Below are 21,204 nucleotides of genomic sequence, written 5' to 3' on the forward strand. Positions count from 1 at the left end.
AAGGCCTCTGTATTTTCTCCTAACGATACAACAGTATCAAATTAATAAAAAGAAAAGCAACTCAGGTCTTTGTCAGAACAAAGCGGTGCAGAAATTACAAGTGCAGTGTAATGAACTATGGTGCTCCTTGCCCAATACCTCGCCTTACCAGGCTCTCAAGGACCTTCCTCACTTTGTTTCATACTCTTTAAATTTCTGGGCTCTTAAGACAATGACTAATTTATTTTGAGGGAGCTTCAGTTCAATAAGGATTGGCTTAAAAATTGGTAGCAACTGAAAAGTAAGTCGGTCTCAAGGTCTTTCTTCATGAGGTGAATTAACAGAGGTTCAGGCCTCCAAATTAAATATCTTAAAAATAACAAAACCCCCCCTTAGGCAGACATATCCAGTGCTAACCACCAACAAAAGGATTGCATCCTGTGAGCCCACACTTCAACGATTTCATCCAAAGAACTGCACACTCACAGTTCAGTAGCAGGACTGTTGCTTTTCTTTTTCTTACTCTTTGACAAATCTGAAGATCTATGCAACAGTTTAGCCAGGAAATTAAATCTATCGAAATACATATACGCATATTTAGTACCCAATCAGACCTTTCAAATCTCTTGTTTAAGAAGCACGTTTGCTTATATGGAATTTCTTGGAAGGTTCTCCGCTGTCAGCCGCACGGGAACCAATTCGCCGCCATTTCCACTGTCCTGCAGCCAACATCCACACGTGCAATCAATTCCAGGAGCCAGGGGTTTTCCCTTCTCTTCATTACCACCAGCAAGAGAAACCCAATTTTCCTCTCGTCCTCTTCCAGAATCCTCCCTGAGCCTGCTGGTCAGTGGATCCTGGCAGAGCCGGACACGGGGAAATGCTGCACCCCGTGCAGCCCCACTGGACACCCCCTTCCTCCCGCGGGGAGGAGGAGTGTGCACAGGGCGCCAGCAACCCTCGGAGGCACAAAACCAAGAGAGCACTCAAAAGACTGAAACAGGATTTACCTGGTTTATACTGGTACACTGGCCCTTCGCTGGAGCTCTCTGTGAATCCGGAGTTTGCATCGGTTCCTTCTCCCTCTGAAACGCTCTCGGCACCATTCCGGACAGGTTCTGCTTCCTGCTCTCCGTTTTCTTCCACAGGTTTCGGTTTTTGAAGCTCAGAGGGGTCTCTCTCCAGTTGAAACCCATGGCTCATTTTCTCCTGTTCAGATTCAAGTACTTTGTCACCTGAAAGTTCCTCTTCTGCTTTAGGCTGGAGCACAGATGGAAACACAGAGGTTACGTTAAAAACACCCTGCCAAAATTCAAAGCACGTGAAATAGCCCTTCCGTTATTCATACAGCATTTTGGGGCGTCACAGGAATACATATGCATCTTACACAGCGATACGGAGACCTGGAACGACGCGCGGAACAATGGGATGATGTACCCTGGAGATAACCCCTCGATAATTAACAGCGCAAGTGGAAGGCCCTCGCGCTGCCCGTGAAGTCCCCAGGAGCTCCCGGGATGGGGTGGAAGGAACTGTTCAGCCCTACAGCACGACAGCCGCGAGCAATCCCAGCCTAGACAGACAACCTCACTTCTCCCCTCTCCTGCAGCTCTCCGGCTACGTGAACGCGCACGCCGTGCTCGTCTGGGGAGGATCCTTCCTTTACGTCTACGCTTCCTGCTGCTAATGAGAGCAGGTTCCAGCAAAGAAGGTAAGGTGACACAAAGCCACAACTTCAGCATCTCGGTTGCAAGAAACAGCATTATCAGTATCCCTGGCTGTTCAGTTCAGAGCTCTCCACGGACACAGCCGCACGCTGAATTCAGGCAGCGGAGGCGTTCAGAACGTGCTGCTCCTGGGAGAAACCCCAACACGTCTGGAAGCACTAAACGAAAGGAAGGCTCCATCGCGGATGTGCTGGAAGAGGCTCTCCATCCTTTCGCCTCCCTGCCTGAGGGTATCGCGTCCTAAAATGCCTTTTGCAATTTTTTCAAGGGAATACTTTGAAAAATTAGCATTGGTGAAAAGGCGAAGTGGTCCAGGAGTGAAGACTCCTCCAGTAAATGACAAAGAAAGTGTGCAGAGCACAGACTTCCTCACACAGCCCAGCGACGTCCTTCGCTCTCTGGCTTGAAGACGAGCCCAGGGATGCTTTCATTTCCTTGGGTCACCCAATCGCCAGCTGTTCTGCTGCGCACAGACCAGCTCCCGCAGCGTGACACCTTGCACATGAGCGTTTTAAGCACCTGTTCCCTCAGACACAGAGGGGAAAGCACTCACACACCATTCCTAAGGCATAAATGAGCCTTTCTGCTGCACGCGTTTGCGTATACAAAGGGTGAAGGACTCTCCACCAGACTCCAGAGTCACTCGGCTACGTGTTTGTAGAGCGGGAAGGTTCAGTGATGTTTGTGGTAAGGGAAAGTTGTGGAGGAAACGGCAGACAAGTAATAACTGAAGAACAATCTGGAGTGAAGAAGCAATGCTTCCCTGCGTCCCATCTGGCCCACATCAGGTTTCATCTACGCACGGGGCAGCCTGAGTTTCTACATTTTTACTCTCTTACCCCGCTGTGATCTAACCAACCCCATTTTTACCCAGGATATTAAACAAGGAGGTTCCTCCTGCAATATCCTTACTGGAATGGCAGCAAGGGAGATGTTCTTTACTCATTTAATTACTGTCGAGGTGGTATTTCCTGAGAACTTCACCGTTTTCCTTTCCCAGCTTCTCTATCAGGCAGTCATCAGGAAAACTGGCCTTCAGCCACGACATCGCAATGACGTCACTGTACAACAGAACCCGCCACTGCCACCGCAGTGGCCTCGGGGACCCAAAACAGGGCAGCGCTAAGGGATTCAAACCCACTCCTGTCTCACCCTTCCCTGGAAGGACAGCAGTTACATCTTCTTGAATGCTGGGAGTCATTAAATTAGGCAAGAAGGAAGAAAACTGCAGAGCTTCAGCAGGGAACAGACGAAAATGCTGGAGAATATCACAGTTCCCCCCACGCCCAAACGTCTGCCCAGGATCCTTGCGAGACAACAAGGAAGCAACGTGTCTAAAACACGGTTGATAGAGAGCAACAGCATCATTAAATTTGAAGAACGCAAGACTCTGGCTCCCTCTTACCTCTGCTTCTGCCTCTGTCACCTCCTCAGTGTCCTGGGTCCAGTCTTTTGGTTTCTTCCACGTCTTTGGTGCAGTTACAGCTGTTTGGGCTGCAATATAAGCGCACAGCTGTTATAACACTGAATTATACGGAGAAAAATTGGCCGTGGGTGATGCGCTGCCCTCCTGCGCGCTGGTTTTACATACGGGAAATGAAGCGGTCGCAGCCTCGTGGAGGATTCAGCTTGATATAATCACCTTTTGTTTCAACGCAGTAGTAACACAATCGTTAGTGCGACGTTAAAACACCGTAATTGTTTTACAAGTTGCTCATTCAACCTCGAAATGGTACTTGTGATACGGAGGAGTTTATTCCCAACAGTTTAAGGATCACGCAGGGCAAAAGAAAACCTTCAGAAACTAAATGTTTTTGAAAGATCAGGTACTGGCTAGGAGTGAAGGTTGTTCTCAACGTATTTTTTTCAAGAAATATTATAAGAATTAACCATCCTCTGGACCATAACCATAAACAGGTTCCGGTACCTCATCCGAAAGGACGAGAACTTCCAACCTGTGGCACTACCGGCTCTCCCGAGCTGGATTTCTATTTCAGTCCTAAAGCAAGTGAACACCTCCACCATTCGTTTAGTTTCCGTGGCCGACTGATTGAAAGAGAACACTACAGAGTATTTCTGAGATCAAAAGTGATGTAGTCCAATCACTTTTTTCCCCTCAAAGGGTAAAAGAAACCACACAACACACTAAGAGGAGACAAACCCACTAATCCAATATGCTCGTAATTGGTTGCAAGTGCTACCAGCTTAAATTCTGACAGGAGGCACATATGCATATTTAACACAGGGCGTAAAAAGAATCGACTTCGTGACTGAAGTTTACTGCAAACAGATTTCCAGCTCAAGCCTTTGGTTTCTAGCAAATACTGTGGAAAAAACACAGCGCACTTGTTTTATCCCAATAAAATACCATTTTGAAAGGCTCTTCAACTACGGATAAATGAAAAGAGTGTTAATAACGGTCGACTTTGTTCCTATGGGCAAAGAGGAAACTGGATTTGCCACGTTCCTGCCGCCCCAAAAGCTACGTACGAGCCTCAGCACCTTCTTAACAGCGTTTCCCTGTCTGGAGGGCGACTGGGGACTCGCAGAGACACGGGGGGCTGTGGAAATCACCACGCAGCACCCCGGCCCCAACCCAAAGCGCAACAGGAGCTACTGTCGTTGATAGCAGATTTTTATCTTCATGCTAAACACCACAAAGCAAAGGTTAATAAAAAACAAGAAGGCCAATTCAAATATTCAAACGTCACCCAGTCGTTCACTGAACAGAGAGATCATGGAGGAGCTGGAAGCATCACCCAGGTCTCCCAAACTCCGAGTCGCGCACGCCCCAGCCGTCGCAGCACCCTCCGGAGAAACCTGGAGCTCCGAGGGCAGGGCAGAGCCCCGACAGTAACCCCGGTTTCCTGGGGCTCGAAGGCGAGCAGAGAGACGGCCAAGCAGGCACCGATTGCAGAATGGCTTTGCCTTACGCAACCGAGGATCGGTTTTTATTGCTGCTGGCAGAAGCTCACCGCACCCTCGCAAGAGCAGCTGAGTTCTTCTCACCGTCTTGGGGTGAGATCGGGGTTGGGTAAGGACCAGGTGTCCATGGCGGTGGCAACTGCACTGATTTGGCAAAGCGTGGACCTCAGCGAGGCTCCATCGTTCCCTCCACCACGAAATCTCCTAAAATTTAGTGGAAATTTAGGGCTTTTCTAGAGTCAACCCATGGTTTTAAGGCTGGACATCAAGCCCCACTGCCACGATACGACACCTTCTATCGGTGATGCCACTTCCGCACTTCTGGGAGGATTTCCTCAAGGAGGGGGTCACGTCTGCACACTCAGGGCCTAAACGCTCCCACAGACAAGCGATTTAATTAACCCCAAAGTTTTTCATTTTGTAGAATTTCCCTCAAGCTCACGGTGTAAACGAATGTTTCCTTTTTTAACACACAGATATCAACTCCGGCTCACGTATTTGGGGTTGAAGGTTTGGGGTGTTCCCTTCCTCAACAGTCCACACCTTAACGTTACGGCTTCTCAATGACACATTTTTTCTTCACCTTTTTCTGGCAGAAGCAAGCTACACAAAGGACGCGATCCCGCTGAGCCTCCTGAACGAGTCGCGCAGCTTGTGCTTTGCTCTGATCACGCTGATCCTGTCCCTGCTTCGGGGCTTCCCTGCGTGAGGACGCTTGGCCGGACGCTTGCGCTGAACCCCAAGGCCCGGCAGCGGCCGTCGCTCAGCCCTGCAGTTTTGCAGTAACTCCGTACCAACACCTGAGCGTATTTCAGAGCTGACCGGGGCACGCCGGCGAGCTCTCCAGAGACGTTGCTCAATTTTTCCGCTCTTGAAATAGCAGACATCAGATTTTCTTTTTTTTTTCTTCTTCTTGTTGAGTTCTCATTTCTGCTACAGGAACTGACTCAATAGGTGCCAACCCTCCCAACTCCAAAACCCGACCGGGACAACGGCGCTAGCTGAAAATCGAGTTTTGGCCGCGAGGCGTTCCACAAGGCGTCGGGAAGCAGAAATGGCGTGTGTCCAGCAAGGGAGGGCTCCGGAGGCTTCTGGTCTTGCTCTCAATCTTCCTGTCCCCCAGGTTAAGCATCTTTGCGTGCACACCAATAACTGAACTCCTGCTCAGACGCAGGTTCCTTCTTTGCCAGCATTCACGCATTTCCAGAGGTATTTTTTCAGCCCACTTTGACGTGTTGGGTGATAATCTCTTTCCGCTGGAGACAGGACACGAGCAGAGCCAGCGCTCTGCTGCCTAACCAACGCTGGGAGCTCTCTGCTTATCGCTGCTTACAAAAGTAACAGCTACCAGAGGGACGGTACCCATCTACAGTAGGGCTGGAAAGGGGAACAAAACCCTTCCAGACTACCCCAGACATCACTACTGGCGATGACATCACCACTGGAGCAATCTGCTCCGCAGACCCTGTGCTACCTCCACCCACTTCCCCAGCGACATCACGTTCCTCAGCGGAACATCTTTCTGCACAGACACCCACCCCAGCAAGTCCACAACCACCAAGTGAGACAGAGAAGGCCGTCTCCTCTCTGATGTGGGCGCCAACTGCTAAGCATAAATTAATACCAGCTCTTATGTTTTTATTTGTTAGCCAATGTGCCATTAAAAACCAAAGCAAAGACTCACCATCGCCTTACAGCTCATGGGAAAGAAAATATCTTTCAGTGGGTTATGGCAGCAAATCAAGGAAATACCTGATTTATGTTTCCGGCTCTCCGGCTTTGGGTGCTGGAGATATTTCTCCAAGATATTTCCAGTTACTGCCCCAAGTTGCTTGTTACAGCCTCCACAGCTAAGAAACGCAGGGACTCAGTCCACTGGGCTACTTTATATTGAAATACGTCTCATAAATCAGCTCTGCCAGAAACAGCCCTTTGAATTCAATGCGTATTAAGCTCTTCTGGCTTCCTGCGCTCCTAGGAGTTCTGCCTGGGACAGACATCAATCTCTTATTTTCTTTGCTTCTCGTAACAGCCATGATAGAAAGAGTACATCAAAGGCGGGCATTCAGAGCACGGCCTGAAGGCCTCACGTCTCCGGTAGCGCCTCCTCCTTTAGAAATTCCACTCCACCAACAAAGTTTTTCCTGTTTCGTTCCCCGAGAAGTGCTGGTCCCTCACCGCAGCCGGCAAAGCTGCTAGAGAAAAAGCAGAATTGAAGAACAAAAGCAACTGCGTGTCGTTGATGACTTTATCTGGAGCGACGTTTCCAGTAAGGATCGCAGGCTGAGCGCCGCGTTCCTCTCTTGATAATATCTGTAGTTCTTGTCCTTGTAATGAAGATGAGTAGGAATCAATTCTTTTAAAAGCTGCTCTTGCTCTTTGCAGATAACAGCTCTGCCCACCCCGAAAACCTGAAGACAATCGCTCCTGAGCAGCCAGGAATGAGATCTGGTCCCCGCACACTTGCAACAGGGTGAACGTGTCTCCTCTAACCCCACGCCTCGGCGAAGGCCCAGAACAGAAACGCTGTCAGCAGCAAGGAACCAGAGGCCCAGCTACAACATCCTGCGGTTCTCAGGGGTTCAGCGCTCTGAAACCCACCAATCTTCCCCATTTTGTGGAGGATTATAAGCAAGACCAACAACACTGATGAGCCGGCTACAGATGAACCAGTTACTATCAGACATTACAGAATCCCAGCATGGTGGGGGTTGGCAGGGACCTCTGTGGGTCACCCAGCCCAACCCCCTGCCCAAGCAGGGTCACCCAGAGCAGGCTGCACAGCACCACGGCCAGGCGGGGCTGGAATGTCTCCAGAGAAGGAGACTCCACAGCCTCCCTGGGCAGCCTGGGCCAGGGCTCCGGCACCCTCAGAGGGAAGAAGTTCTTCCTCGGGTTCAGCTGGAGCTTCCTCTGCTTCAGTTTGTGCCCATTGCCCCTTGTCCTGTCGCTGGGCACCACTGAACAGAGTCTGGCCCCATCCTCCTGACCCCCACCCTGCAGATATTTAGAGGCATTTCTAAGGTCCCCTCTCAGCCTTCTCTTCTCCAGGCTGAACAAGCCCAGCTCCCTCAGCCTCTCCTCGCAGGAGAGATGCTCCAGTTCCCTCATCATCCTCGTAGCCCCCCCCACCGCTCTGCAGTAAGCACGCGCTGCTGCTGAAAACCCCACAGAAATGCTGTTAAAAGTCACCGAGCTCACGCTTACCAGCACGTGTTTGAGAAGCTTCCCTTCTCCCAGTTTCTACTGTATCTCCAGAGATCATAAAAAAGACCCTTGGCCTTTACCCAAAATAAAAAAAAAAAAAAGCAATGCAGCCCTTTCTCCTTGCTCCTGAAGTGCAGCATTTATATTTGCTAACGGATGGCAGAGACTTGTAATTCCTCGTCCAGCCCGGACGGACGCCCGAACGAGCAGTTACCTTCAGATTACGTTATTCAACTCTCTTCCCCTCTCCAAGGGAGAATCGGAAAATCATTGCTCAAAAAAAGGTTGGCAGAGAAATGCAATACAGTTGTACTTCATTCAAGCAGGGGTGAAGCACAAAAACCGACCTGGAGAGTATTTTGCTTTCCTTGAAGTACTGAGCTCTAAACAGAGATCAGAGTTTCAAGCAATCTTTTAGACGACTTGAGAAATGTTTGGTTCTCTGTTGCCAAAGCCAGCGTATTGGCTAATGTGTGCTGTCTAGCCTAATGACATTAGAGCATTAAAATTAATCTGCTGCATAACTAAAAGCCCAAAATGCTCTAAGTAATTTTTTTTTTTTCATTTAAACTACAGGACATTACAAAGCGAGCAATTATGTTGCAAGCTGGAACCTGGCTGTGTCAAACCTTATTTACAGGCAGAGTCCCATTGCTCTGCTTTGGAAGGAAATTAATTTGTGTTATGAAGCAGCTCAGACTGAAAGAAAAAGAAGTGCCAGAGCAGTGAAATGATCCGAGTAAAACAAAAATAGAAAAAGATTAACAGAAAAAAAACCCCTGTGGCTGGTATAGTGAAGGGATCTTTCTGATCTTCTCTAGATATTGGATTTTATTCAAGATCCAGCACACTGACCTAGTGCAGCACTACACAAATATGGAACAAGGCCAATCTCAGCTTTTCATTTAATTTAATCCATAGCAGAGTGTAGCCCTAGACGCTACTGATGCCACGGCACAGCTATCGCTTGCTTAGGACAGAACCAACTAAAAAAACCCCTCTTTTAAATGTGACTTTTTAAAAAGAAAACCCAAATCAAATCACACCCTACTGTCTCTCCTTTGTGTCTTGTCCAGACTTCACTTAACTCCAAGGATATATTTAAATACACAACCTCAGCCTCTCAGCTCTGCAAGGACTGCAAAACAGGGTGTAAAAGATGGGCCGCATTTAAATGCTGTAACACTGCTAGGCGTGCATAATGGCCACCATTATACTCTCTCCAGCAGCTAAATACAAGACACTGATTGATTTCACTTCTTTTCCACAGTTCCATTTCCAGGAAGTCCTGAAAAAAGGCAGTTTTCTATAGAAAATACAGCAAATAAAAAGACAGTGGTCTATATTAATCCATTCAATGCTAAACCAGCGATGCGACGGGACCCTGAAACCAAAGGCAGATAACAAGACTCCGACAAATCGCCTGGGTTTGAAAAGGCAGCTACAGGAGTTTCAATTTTTAGTAATTCGTAACAAGTTCTTCCGCCTCCCGAACTAAAGCACCTTGTTTTCTGAAAATTTCAAGGAGAGCGAAATGAGAACAGCCGAGCCGAGCGAGGAGAAGGGGGAATTCTGCTGGCGTGTTGCTTTCGCAGAGGAAAACCAGACGCATCGTTAATTAAGGCTGGGCAGACTGAGGTGTGTGACACCCGGCGCTTCAGTTGTCCGAAGAGCTTTAATGGTCCGTTTCACTCGCCCACACCTGGTACCGCCACGACACGTTTTTGTAGCTGGAAAAAACCCCACCCCACCAGTTTGCAGAGGCCGCTGGCTCAGAAGGTTCACCCAGAGGGCTCCAAGGTCTGAACGTCACCCTGGTTTAGGAGCGGGCTGATGAGTCCAGAGCAACAGGGCCTCAAAGCCAGCGGTCGGCTCGGAGGGAACAAGAGCAGCGTCCTTCGAATGCCCCCGTTGACAGCACTGGGGAGCGCTGCCCTGTATCACCAGCAACGCAAAAGCTGGCCGCTTACGTGACCCCAGCCAGCCCCGGGATGCACATCCATTACCTTTTTAATCAACAATTACGAGGTTTTTTTGTCTCTGCAAACAAAGGTTAGCATTTCACAATCACGACAATGGTCATGCGGCACAATCAGATTTTGGTTTTGGCAGACAAATGGAAACACCCAATGGAAGAAGAACCCCAAAGACCCCTTTCCTTCATCCTCCGGTCTACCGCATACGGCCGCGGGGCCAAACGCTTACCTGGGACGGGGCTCTTGCTCGGGTTCAAGCTCTGAGCCTCTGTGCTCTCCTCCAGTTGCCCATCTGCTTCCGTCTCTTCCTTCTTTTCAGTATCTTTGACCTCTTCGTTAAGAGTAGTTCTTGTGCTCTCCACTCCTTCTAAATCTCCCTGGGCAGCAGGGAGGGCACTAGGAGATGGAAGAGGAGGTGGAGAAGGAGTTGTAGTGATAACAGTAGCAGCAGCAACAGAAATCGGAGGAGAAGGCGGCGGAGGGGTGGGCGGTGGGGTGGGAGGAGGAGAGGGAGCAGCGTGAAGAGCACTGGAAGATGGCACACTTTCCACTTCTGCTGGAGGTGCTTCTGGTGTTTCCAACTCAACAGTCAATGGTGCAACTTCCGTCTGGGCTACATCTACTACGCTCTCTGCAGCAGTTACTTTTTCACTAACTCCGTTCATTTCACTAATTAGATTAGTACTAGCAGTCACTGGAATATCACTAGATGCTACACTACTAGGCTCCTGGCACACCTCGGCATCAGCCTCTTCCGCTGGCGAAGGGTCTGATGTGTCCATGCAGGGCGGGGCATTAGATATAGGCATTGCCTCCTCTTTTGGGGAAGCGAGTTCACATTTCTCCTCTGAGTCAGCTGTGAATGTGGGTTTACTAGAAACGGCGACGACAACAGCAGCAGCAGCCGTAGAAACAACTGCGACGGGAGCAGCCGGCGTTGGCGATGGAGCAAGAGGAAGTTCTGGTGGGGTTTCCACTGAGGTGGCCTCAGTCGTCTGGCCAGCTTGATCTTTTTTCTCCCCAGTAGGTTCTGGTCTGAGGACTGGAGAAGAAGGTTTTAATACTGGATCTGGTTTTGGCTTCTCTTCTGGGAAAGGAAAAAAGAAAAAAGGGGCAATGTTACAAACAGTAAGTCAGCTCTCCTTTCCTTGGCTGTATCTAAGCCACCGCGGTTCACTTTGCCTGCGCTCTGCCCGCTATTCCAGAAGCTCCGAGGAAGACACCCGAGGCACCTGGAGCTAACCTTGGCATCGAAAGGCAAAGCCCAGACAACCTGCAGCTGGAAGATCTGAAAATGTAACCGCTGCTGTTTTTCTGAACACGGGCTTTGCAGTAAATGGCAGCCCTTTACAGAAAAGGCACATAAGTACACAATAAAATGTGGCTTTTTTGCAGAAACTGCTACTGAAAATAGAAATTCTTTTTGACAGAAATTACAGCAGACAAAAATATGCTTTAGTCGGATTCTGCTCCAGAGGAGCATGGGGTTGTAACAGGCACCGGCAACCTGCAGCCAGCCTCTGCCTCTGTTCCCCTCTCTGTGAAGCAGGGAACCCCCCATGACCGACGACGGGCCCTTCCTTCACAGATGCCTCGAGTCACCCCATTACTAACACGTGAGAAGCAGCTGGTTTACTCTTCTACTTGTTCTATCGCAACTTTTTTGCTCCTCAGAGCATCGGACTCAGGGACACAATCCCTCTTTTCTTGTTCTAAATTTCAGCAAAGATACCTTATCCCAAAGAAAGCAAACCCAGAAGGGATCCCAGCAGAGCTGCCACCAAGGAACAGCATCACCACCTTTCGATGTTTGTGGTCGAAGGGTATCAAGCAGGGTGGGAAAAGCACGGTGAAATACGCGCTTGTCTCAAACCAGCCCCCAAAATACTGTGTGCAAAGTCCCTGTACTGCTCCTGCGACCAGCAACAGACTTTGCGACACCATCCCTGTCACGACAGCCGCGCGGCTCTCAAAGGTCTGCTGCAGCTCCGCTTAACACACTCCCACTCCGTCTGAACAAAGCGTGAGCCGAGATCCTAGCGGATCTTGGCTCTACAGGGTCTCTTGGGACCTCTGCTGCTCCCTCTCCCCCCTCCGATTTGACGACAGGATGCAGACCCCAAGATCCTGCTTCGGAAAGCGCCTCTGTGCTACAGCTCTGAAGACAGACGAGATGGGTGTCACTCCACGTCAGTCACACTGATGGCAGCCGCTCAACGGTCCTGGTCCTAATCCCCGCTGCGAGGAGCTCGGCTTCCTCTGTCCTCAGGGAGAGAGCTCTGCTCCGCTCCACCAATGCAAAATGCCCCGAGGCAACAGGGAGCTCCTTTGGGACACTGCCACGACAGCAAGCAGTCATTCTGGAAAAGCCAGAGGCACAAACCCTGCTGTTCAGCTTAGGAAATCGAAGGCCACAACCCACTCCAAATCATCACAACTCAGCAGACCTGAAGAGGTAGGGCTGTGCTTGGCCTTCCCCAGCTCTGCTGGCTTTCCAGTTGGGGCTTATTCAACAGACAGGCTGAAGGGAAAGGGGTTTTGAAGGAGAATCCATCCGACACCCCTTGGAGCATCAAGTCCCATCTTCAGGAAGAGCTGGAGCAATGCAGAACGTTGCTTCCAGCCGTCGACAGCCCCAGCAGCGTTACAGCGAGGAGCACGGCCAAAGCAGTAGTTAATCAACTTAATGAGGCACGCAGGGAGACGGCTTTGGATGAGGATGACTAATGAGGAAAAAAAGATGGGAGAAAGTATCCCAACAGCTGGTTTTGGTTCCGAAGGCTCCGTGGAAGAGAAAGGACCCGGGAACTGGTTTAGAAAAGAAAACGCGTCGCCTCCGATTTCTGGAACATCCTTTGCAGACAACTCACGGAGCATTCTTGACATTTACAGCTCGCTATAAACAACTGCCTGGATATTCTCTCCCTTGAGTCAAATGAGATTGCTCAAAAAAAAAAAAAAAAAAAAGCATTTGAAGTGTCTAGAAAAACATTCCAAGAGATAAAAAACACGGCAAAAATACACCACTGCATTTTAAAACCAGCGGATTAAACATGCTTTCTTCAGACAACACCTTATTTAGCCAATACATTGGCCACTGATGCAGGCTGCGTGTGCAAAACTCACAGAGGAAAGTAATTTGAGAAGGGATTGCAGCAGAACGATGAGCAGATTTGGCTAATGAGAAGTAAATCGTAACTTGACCAACCACCACGGAGAACAAATCCCAAAGTCCTGGCAAAGGAACGCTCATCCCTGCCAGCTATTAGCGAGGGTCACGTGAAACAACTTACAGCTGGGAAGGGAAAACAAAAACCAGCACAATTCATCCAAACGGAATCAGATCCCTTATTTTTCCTAAACATGCCAAGATCATTCCTCACATTATACTGAGGAAGTATTTACTGGAAGCATGAGACTGCTCAGGAGGAAAGCTTGCTACACCAACAGGTATTTTTTAAAATCTCCAGATAAATCCAGATCCTGCAAAATTACTCTCAATTACAAATACTTTGACGAACTCAGCAGGACAGATGTTTGTTATCTCCTCCACGCAAAGACAGCAAAGCCAGAGAGGGAGCCGGGTTGCTGGGTGGTCGTGGTGGCAAAGATCACCCAGAGCGCTGGACGGGGAAGATTTTACTGGATACGGGAATTCGTTTCTGCTTCGCGGTGTTTATCTGAGAATAATCGCTGGGCCGGCTGCCATTTTTCCATCCTTTGTCCCGATGCAAACAACTCGCGAGGCAGCCCCGACGCTGGCATCGCAGGCGGCTTTTGGAGCGCACGTCACTGAGTCACAGCGTCAGCGGAGGGGCTCGAAGCTTTCCAAACCTCGGGATCTGGCACTAATCTATTGTCCACAAACCATGTTATACGTTCTCCTTGTCCAACACATTGCAGGATTTGGAACGGGGTTTAATAATAAGAATACGACTACTCCAAACATCCCACTGAACCTGTGCAAGCAGAGTAAACGTGGACAGCTCTCATTTCGCACACAGTTCTACCCCGTTACAACCTCCACACCGGGCTGGCCTGCAGCCAGGTTCTGGCACGCTCTGCCACCAGCTGGACCTGAATTCTCCGGCAATGTCACAGAATCCCAGCATGGCAGGGGTTGGCAGGGCCCTCTGTGGGTCACCCAGCCCAACCCCCTGCCCAAGCAGGGTCACCCAGAGCAGGCTGCACAGCACCGTGGCCAGGGGGGGCTGGAACATCTCCAGAGAAGGAGACTCCACAGACTCCCTGGGCAGCCTGGGCCAGGGCTCCGTCACCTCAGAGGGAAGAAGTTCTTCCTCATCTTCAGCTGGAGCTTCCTCTGCTTCAGTTTGTGCCCGTTGCCCCTTGTCCTGTCGCTGGGCACCACTGGAAAGAGTCTGGCCCCGTCCTCCTGACCCCCACCCTGCAGATATTTAGAGGCATTTCTAAGGCCCCCTCTCAGCCTTCTCTTCTCCAGGCTGAACAAGCCCAGCTCCCTCAGCCTTCTGCAGCCCAGCCGATACATACGCACCAGGGGCACCTACAGGAACCACAGCTAACCGCTTGCCCCCAAACACCGCTACTTGTCAAGGTGCTACAGTAGCAATTCCTGTATTGCTCGAAATCTCGTATGAATTTTGAAGCCTAAACAGCCAGAAGCTGCTTTTAAAGCAGTAAATGCCAAATGCTTGTCTTTTAAAGGAAAAAGGAGGATATTAAATGCAACACAATCCCAAGTTCAGCCTCGCTAATGACCTCAAGGCAAAACTAACAGGCACTGCAGATACTTGCAGTGAGAAATCACAGCGGCCGGGTCTGCCGGCACAGCACGCGGGCTCCGCTCCCCATCCCCACCCCAGCGAAGGGGCCAAGTGCTGCGCGCAGCTATAAATAACCGCAAAGCCAGCGCTCAATAGCACAAAATGAGAATGATAGCTTTCCACCGAACTTCGACTGCTGCAAACGAGCGCACAAGGTGAAGGGCACAAGGGAGAATCCGATCCATGGGATGAAGGTAGCGGAGGGGTCTTAAGGGAAGCAATAATACTGCTTTTAATTAGCACTCCCTTCAGACAGCCATGCAACCCTATCTACGACTATTTCTGTTTTGGAACCAAAAACCCCAACATCAGGCACAAAGTGAAAAATTATTTGGATACCTTGGCACGTATTTCTGGAAAGATGTGCCCCCCCAAGTCACCAGCTCAGCTTAAATAAATAAATGTTAACGGTGTCTGTCTCAACCTCCTTCACCTTTTATTCGCCCCGTCCTGCGACTGACAGCACCGCTGCTCTCCCCCACCCCGAGGCCACAGTCAAATGCTAATGGTGTTATTTCAGGGCTCGCTCTTTCTCCGCAATGCTTACATAAATGTGCTCCTTAGCAATTTTTGGACTGGAACAAATGTTTGAATCTTTCTGGGATGGAGCGGAGATAAACACAGGAAAGCTCATCAGTGCTGAATCTCAGTTCAAGCCCTGATTTATATTTAAACCAGCACAGTCAGACCTGCGTAACAAACTAAATAGAGACCACTTACTTCCAGTTTACTTACAGTTGCCTATGAAGGTATTAAGTTAAAGAAAGCAAGAATGTGACACACATTAAACCTACCCACAACTTTTTCAGGTGACTGAGACACCTAAGTTTCACACAAAGACCTAGACAAAGCCACAGTCGGGCTTCAGGAGGGAGATGGGACCAGACGATCTCCAGAAGGTCCCTTTTCAACCATTTCCAGACACTGCAGCAGCCTAGAGACGTCTCTGTGGAAGAGCGTTCACTGAGGGAAAATCCTGAAGCCTACACTACGGCTGTAAAAGAGCAACATTTTCAGCAAATTTTAGAATCTGCTACTCCTCAGCCTCAGGGATACCTCCTTTACTTTCAAGCAGTGACCGTGCTGCTATTCGGATCCGTGACTTCCGAAGCATCATGGGCAGCTCCTTGTCCTCTTTTCTAGAGCTGTGCTTCCCTGGGGCTTAGTTTTCCTCTAGCAAATACTCTGGGAAAAAAACCTCAGCCGGATCAAAGTTTCCAGGATACGCTCTCGAGAAAAGATGGCACTTCTTGACCAGCTCTGTGGTGTCAGCTCTGTGCTCCAACACCGAGTCCGTTGAGGTGACGGCAGCACACACACTGCTAACCACAGCTTTTTAATGGCTTTCAGGTGGCCGCGTTCGGTGTGGGAAGAGACCTGGCACGCTCCATCCTCCCGTCCTCGGACACCCTTTCTTTCAACACTTCAAAAAACGTCCCTTCAAATTTCTATTCTTAGATATGAGAAGGAAGCGTCATCACTTTAAGAAACTTTTTTAATCCATGCCATTTTTACTAAAGTCAGCAAATTTATTAATAGACACTTTAGAATCATAGAATCACAGAATGGTTTGGGTTGGAAGGGACCTTAAAGATCATCTGGTTCCAACCCCACTGCCATGAGCAGGGACATCTTCCACCAGCCCAGGGTGCTCAGAGCTCCATCCAACGTGGCCTTGAGCACTGCCAGGGAGGGGGCAGCCACAGCTTCTCTTTGCACACAAATGGTTTTTTCTAATTAAAATCTCTCGTGTCCTGCAGGACAGCTCTGAGCAGCTCTGGAGGAGCCATGCGATGCTCTGGTTACGTGCCTTCGCTATGACTAATCGTCCAAACGATATAAAGCCTCTCTGGCTAAGAGCATTTTACTGACAACACGCTTGTTTCTGAAGGATGACGCGTGGGGAAGAGGAGGTGCACGCTTCCAGGTGCTCTGAAACAGCGTTTGGGACATATAAGCTTGAACACCATTATTTGTAAGCAGTTTCACGTTGGCAAATTTCAATTAATTCCCTTAGCAACACATTGTGAAAATGTTCCACTGGAGCAAAAGAAGTCCCTCCCCTCCTATTTCTCCTGACTGCTTGTCTCCATGTCAAAAATATTCAAACTAAAACAAGAAAGGAGGTGGTGGGGGGTGAAAAACGACTACAAATAATCAGGAAGGAAATATCCATCAACAAACCTTGCTTCGGGTTGCTAGTCGCAGTGACAGGGGCGCTGGCAGCGAGATGGGCGCTCTCCCCAGTCCCATAAACCACAGGGCTGTGCTCGGGGACCTGGCTGGGCAGCTGCTGGGATTTGAAGTACAAAAAAGGGTGATGATGAGCGTGCGAACATAAAAACTAGCAATATGGAGCACAAGCAAGCAAGTGGGGAGACGAGAACAGGGTGGGATAGAAAAGAAAAACAAAAGGTGGGGAAAACAAAGAGAAAAAATACACAGCCCGATTGAAGAAATTCATAAAGGACATGGGAAAGGGAGGGAGGAAAAGGCAGCAGGAACAGGGGAAAAAAGAGACGATTACTGTTAACAACAGCAAGAGAGAGACAGCAGAGCACAGTTATAATCAGACTTCATTCTCCGAATCTGTCGTCCAAGAGCAGCAGAAATGCTTTGCCGTGTAGACTGCAAGAAGTCAGATAAACAGCAAAAGACTCCTGGACCTCTCCGTAATCTTAGTTCGCTTTCTGGACTCGACTCTTTTCTGGACTGATCAGTAATTTCAGACATCTTTGATATTTTTATATATATTTATTTTTTATATAACTATTTTATATAGATAAGGTGTGTGTATGTATATATGAATAGTGTATATATGTATCTATATGTATCACAATATTGATATGGAATTATTATCATAATAATACTTGCTATCACAGTTGGAAAATGATCTAGGGTGGTTGTACCTGTGCAGTTTCACGGAAAAAAGCATCCAACACCTTCTGCAAACAGACTTACAGTGGTACCCGCTGGGCAATGTGAGAACCAAACCAACTGCGCACCAAGCTAAAGGAGAGCAGGAGGAGCCGGTTCTCAGTCGACACAGAGTGAGCTCAAGATTTTCTATATAGAAAAACCAAAACTACAAAACCAGCAGAGCCACGAGACTGGAAAAAGCCATGGCCTGCTGCGGAGGCCACAGATCTGCGTTGCGTCCCCACCACTAACGGGACAATCGCTTCACTTGTGTTCGTCGGGGTTTGATAAAGACAGGATAAATCCTCTGTATTTTATCTCAGAATGTAAGTAAGACCCTGTGTAAGACGAGGTAACTACACCAAACTCACTCAGACTTCTAGGCAAAGCGCTTGTGTACGTTAGAGTGAATGTGGATGGGGCAAGCCAACGACTCACATTTGCAAAATTCCCCTCAACAAGCAGCAGGGACCACGCAAAGAAGAAAATGGGGCTAAATTTCAATTCGATACTCTGAAGTGGAAAGCCACGCAGCTTTTTGCAGGTGGCTGTTCTTTTCTAGCTATGAATCCAAGCTGGCTTCTCAGAAAATCTACAGGACAAGAGATTTTTAAAAAAATCAAACTAAAGCAGAGTGCCCCAGCAATGGGTGCCTAATTCCTTCTTTCGCACAGGCTATCAGAAATCCACGCAAAATGTCTTTCCCTAAAGAACGAAACTCCCTGGCAATCTGCTCCTCTGCCTGGGACTCTCTTTTTCCCCCATTCCCAGCTTTTTCAGCTATTGCATCTGAACAGTGCAGAATGAAGAGTGAATTATCTTCAGTGCACTGATTTTCACCATCTCAGGCAACAGCAAGGTAACGGAGGACTGCGAAAAGGCACGTCTGGAAAACTAAAACTCTCAGGAAGCGGGGTGAAGGGTTGAAATCTTCTTTGGGATTGCTCCTCTTCCAGGAACGAGCCTGAAGAGATCGGCCGGAAGACGGATGAAGAACTGTCTCCCCACCTCCAGCTCAAGCTGGCGGAAGCCAAAGCAAACACCGCTTCACGACTGAGCAGGTTTCCCGCACGCCTTGCCCTCGGCGGATCATCACTTTCATTCTATGAAAACTTTATGGACGAAAGCAGCAGGGAAAAAGGAGAATGTGGTAAGAATCACAGGAACCAGCTGAGACCAGCAGACAAGAAACCTGCACGCCTCGAAACTCCTTGGGTCAGGAAAGACGTTTTCTTAAGAAATCTGGAGAACGCTCCATTATTTTGTGGGAATGATACTGGAAAGCAATATAAATGGGACTCCAGTGCTGACCCTTACAGGCTCTCAGCTTCACAGTGGAGCATTTCGGGACTTTCCAGGGAAAAAACCCCACTCAAAACTGCTCTCTTGGCTTACGAGGCCAGAAGAGTTGCTCCGTGTTCTTCTATCCCGCCACAGCCCGCAGACCGAGCAAACGCAAAACGTGACAAGCTCGTCGATATTTGGAAGAGGTCTGCCAGGAAAATCCAAGCCTTTCTTGCTCTTTAAAAGGTGATCTTCTGCGTAGGTCAACACCGAACAAATACTGCAGCCAGACTCAATACGCGGTCCCGGGTTTTATTTACCTTCCCAGCACCAAACGGCGTGCGGAAGGCAGTGTCCTGCTAGAAACGTGTAAATATTCTCTCCGCTTACTGCCAGCTTCTCCTCTGCAGGAGCCTGCAAGCATTTCAGCAACTCAGCAACCGCTGCAGAGGCGCTGGGCAGACTCCACCGAAGGCACTCGCTGGTCAGCGATGCCGACTACAAAGCAGGAAACACGAAAGGCATGGGAACGGCCAACACCACGCGGCGCCAGTCTGGGCAGCGACGCTTATTTTTTGGACAAGCCCAGTATTATTTTGGTGTTAAGCACTTCGTCTACTGAGAGCAGAGGGTGCTTCGGGCTTGTGTTATCAAAGTTTTGGGTTTTCTTTGAGTCACTTAAAAAAATAATCCAAAAAAAAAAAAATTGAAACCTATTATTGTAACAAAATGGCTGCTTTTCAAATGGGGAATTTGGGACAGGGGCTGGTCTACAGCGGTGGCTTCCACGCACTTCTGGAGCAAGTTCCTCCCTCTGTGCTTGTGCCATTTAAACACTGAGATTACAGAATCAGGTACTGGCCATCAACATAAAAGAAGCATAACTAGAAATTAGCATCTTTCTAAAGTATCACTGGACTGGGGGTCACTTTGATCAGACGATGCTTTGTCAAGCCTGGAGATCGCACCTTCAGGTTTTGAGCTTTCAGGCAGATGAAATCTCACCAAAGCCCCCGCCGCGCCGGGTTTGAGCCCAAGGGCTGGTGGAACCGGCCAGCAGTAACGATGCTCCCTCGCACCGACCCTGGGAGCTGCCCTGAGCTGCGGGCGTTGCAGCAGGCAGGGGTTTTCAGACGAAGCTCACGCAGAGTGTTCACAGCTTTTATCAGCTGGGGAAAGGGAACACAAAAAAACCCTGGCACGTTTCAAGCAAAGTTACGGCTGAATATTTAAAGTTTATTGATTTTAGACAGGCCAAAATTATAACACCCACTGCTACTGGAATTCAGCCAGTGAGCATAGTTATTAAGGCACCATCTAATTTCATCCAAGATACGACACTTGCTCCAAAGAAATGAATTAGAGATGCTGTTGGGACAATAACTTTGAATTTCCTGACTTAAGTGGGCTTAAATTTTCAGTTATGTTACCCTAATGAACTTTTTTTGGTGAGCTCTATTTCAGAGCTCTTCTGTGATTAACAAAAGTGGTTCCAAGTACCTAATCAAAACGAAGCCTGGATATTAAACAATGAAGTATTTGCATACCTTAGAGTAGATGATTGGACATCACTGCTGTGCTCTGCATATAAATTACAGCTGATAAAATTCATGCTTATTAACCTCCTCTTGAAAAACATTTATTTCGTCCTGTTTGACTTAATTGTAGTATCTTAAAATAGATTTCGGAATGCAAAAATGCTCCGGTAAGTGCCTGGATCAGCTGCACCGTGCACAAACACAATCTGAAACCCTGGCTGTTTTCAACTCCTCCCCACTTCTAACGGGGAAAGTCATCCAGCATGAAGTAATGGGAAGAAGACCTCACCAGCACCCAAGCGTTTCACACCGCTAGTATCTCGTCTTGTGGAAAACGCTCGGAAAGAAGTTTAATTGATTCTATACGTAACCAGCTCTCGGCTCTCTCCCATCCAGCTGTAGTCGTTAATCAGACTGCTCTCCGGCAGAAAAATAGCTTTTTCCAGTCAGGTATTGCAGCCCTTGTTGGAAAAACACAGCTAGCCAGGCACTGCTCGAGCACGGTGCCTCGCTGCTGCTTGCCCACAACGGAGCCCGGGAAGAGCAAGCAGGTGACCCAAAGCACATGGTGATGCCTTCATGGGACAGAAGGACTCAACGGAACCAGGGGAAAGGCCAAAAGCCATAACTACCCCGTTGGTCTCAGCAGAGGGGAGATCTGCAGGCCAGGCTCTTTCACCTCAGTGACCCCAGCAGACTTTTACTGGCTCAGCTGTAAACTCAAGCTCCTGCTCCGGTGCGATGGGTGTCTCCAGCAAAGATTGTGCTTCTGCCTAGACACAGGACAGTCAGCAGAAAAACTACCCAGATGCAGAGGGGGAAAGTAAGGTTTCAGCTCAGAAAAGGC

The 21,204-nt window shown here is 48.8% G+C and overlaps 1 protein-coding gene across 14 annotated transcripts in view; it reads right to left on the reverse strand.

The window, feature by feature from the left end:
• Window positions 1-21,204, reverse strand: part of EIF4G3 (eukaryotic translation initiation factor 4 gamma 3) — a 145,263-nt gene that overhangs the window by 36,283 nt on the left and 87,776 nt on the right. For 10 of the 14 annotated variants that reach the window (XM_075437622.1, XM_075437621.1, XM_075437623.1 and 7 more), the window contains 4 exons: window positions 16,801-16,909; window positions 10,044-10,901; window positions 3,112-3,200; window positions 990-1,239 (listed from right to left, as the gene is read on the reverse strand). In XM_075437622.1, coding sequence (XP_075293737.1) covers window positions 990-1,239; window positions 3,112-3,200; window positions 10,044-10,901; window positions 16,801-16,909 — 1,306 coding nt within the window. The remainder of the gene's footprint in view (window positions 1-989; window positions 1,240-3,111; window positions 3,201-10,043; window positions 10,902-16,800; window positions 16,910-21,204) is intronic. The other 4 variants (XM_075437633.1, XM_075437635.1, XM_075437628.1 and 1 more) reach the window with 1 other exon arrangement.

The sequence above is a fragment of the Opisthocomus hoazin genome, chromosome 16 (genome assembly GCF_030867145.1).
Source record: "Opisthocomus hoazin isolate bOpiHoa1 chromosome 16, bOpiHoa1.hap1, whole genome shotgun sequence".
Lineage (NCBI taxonomy): Eukaryota > Metazoa > Chordata > Aves > Opisthocomiformes > Opisthocomidae > Opisthocomus > Opisthocomus hoazin.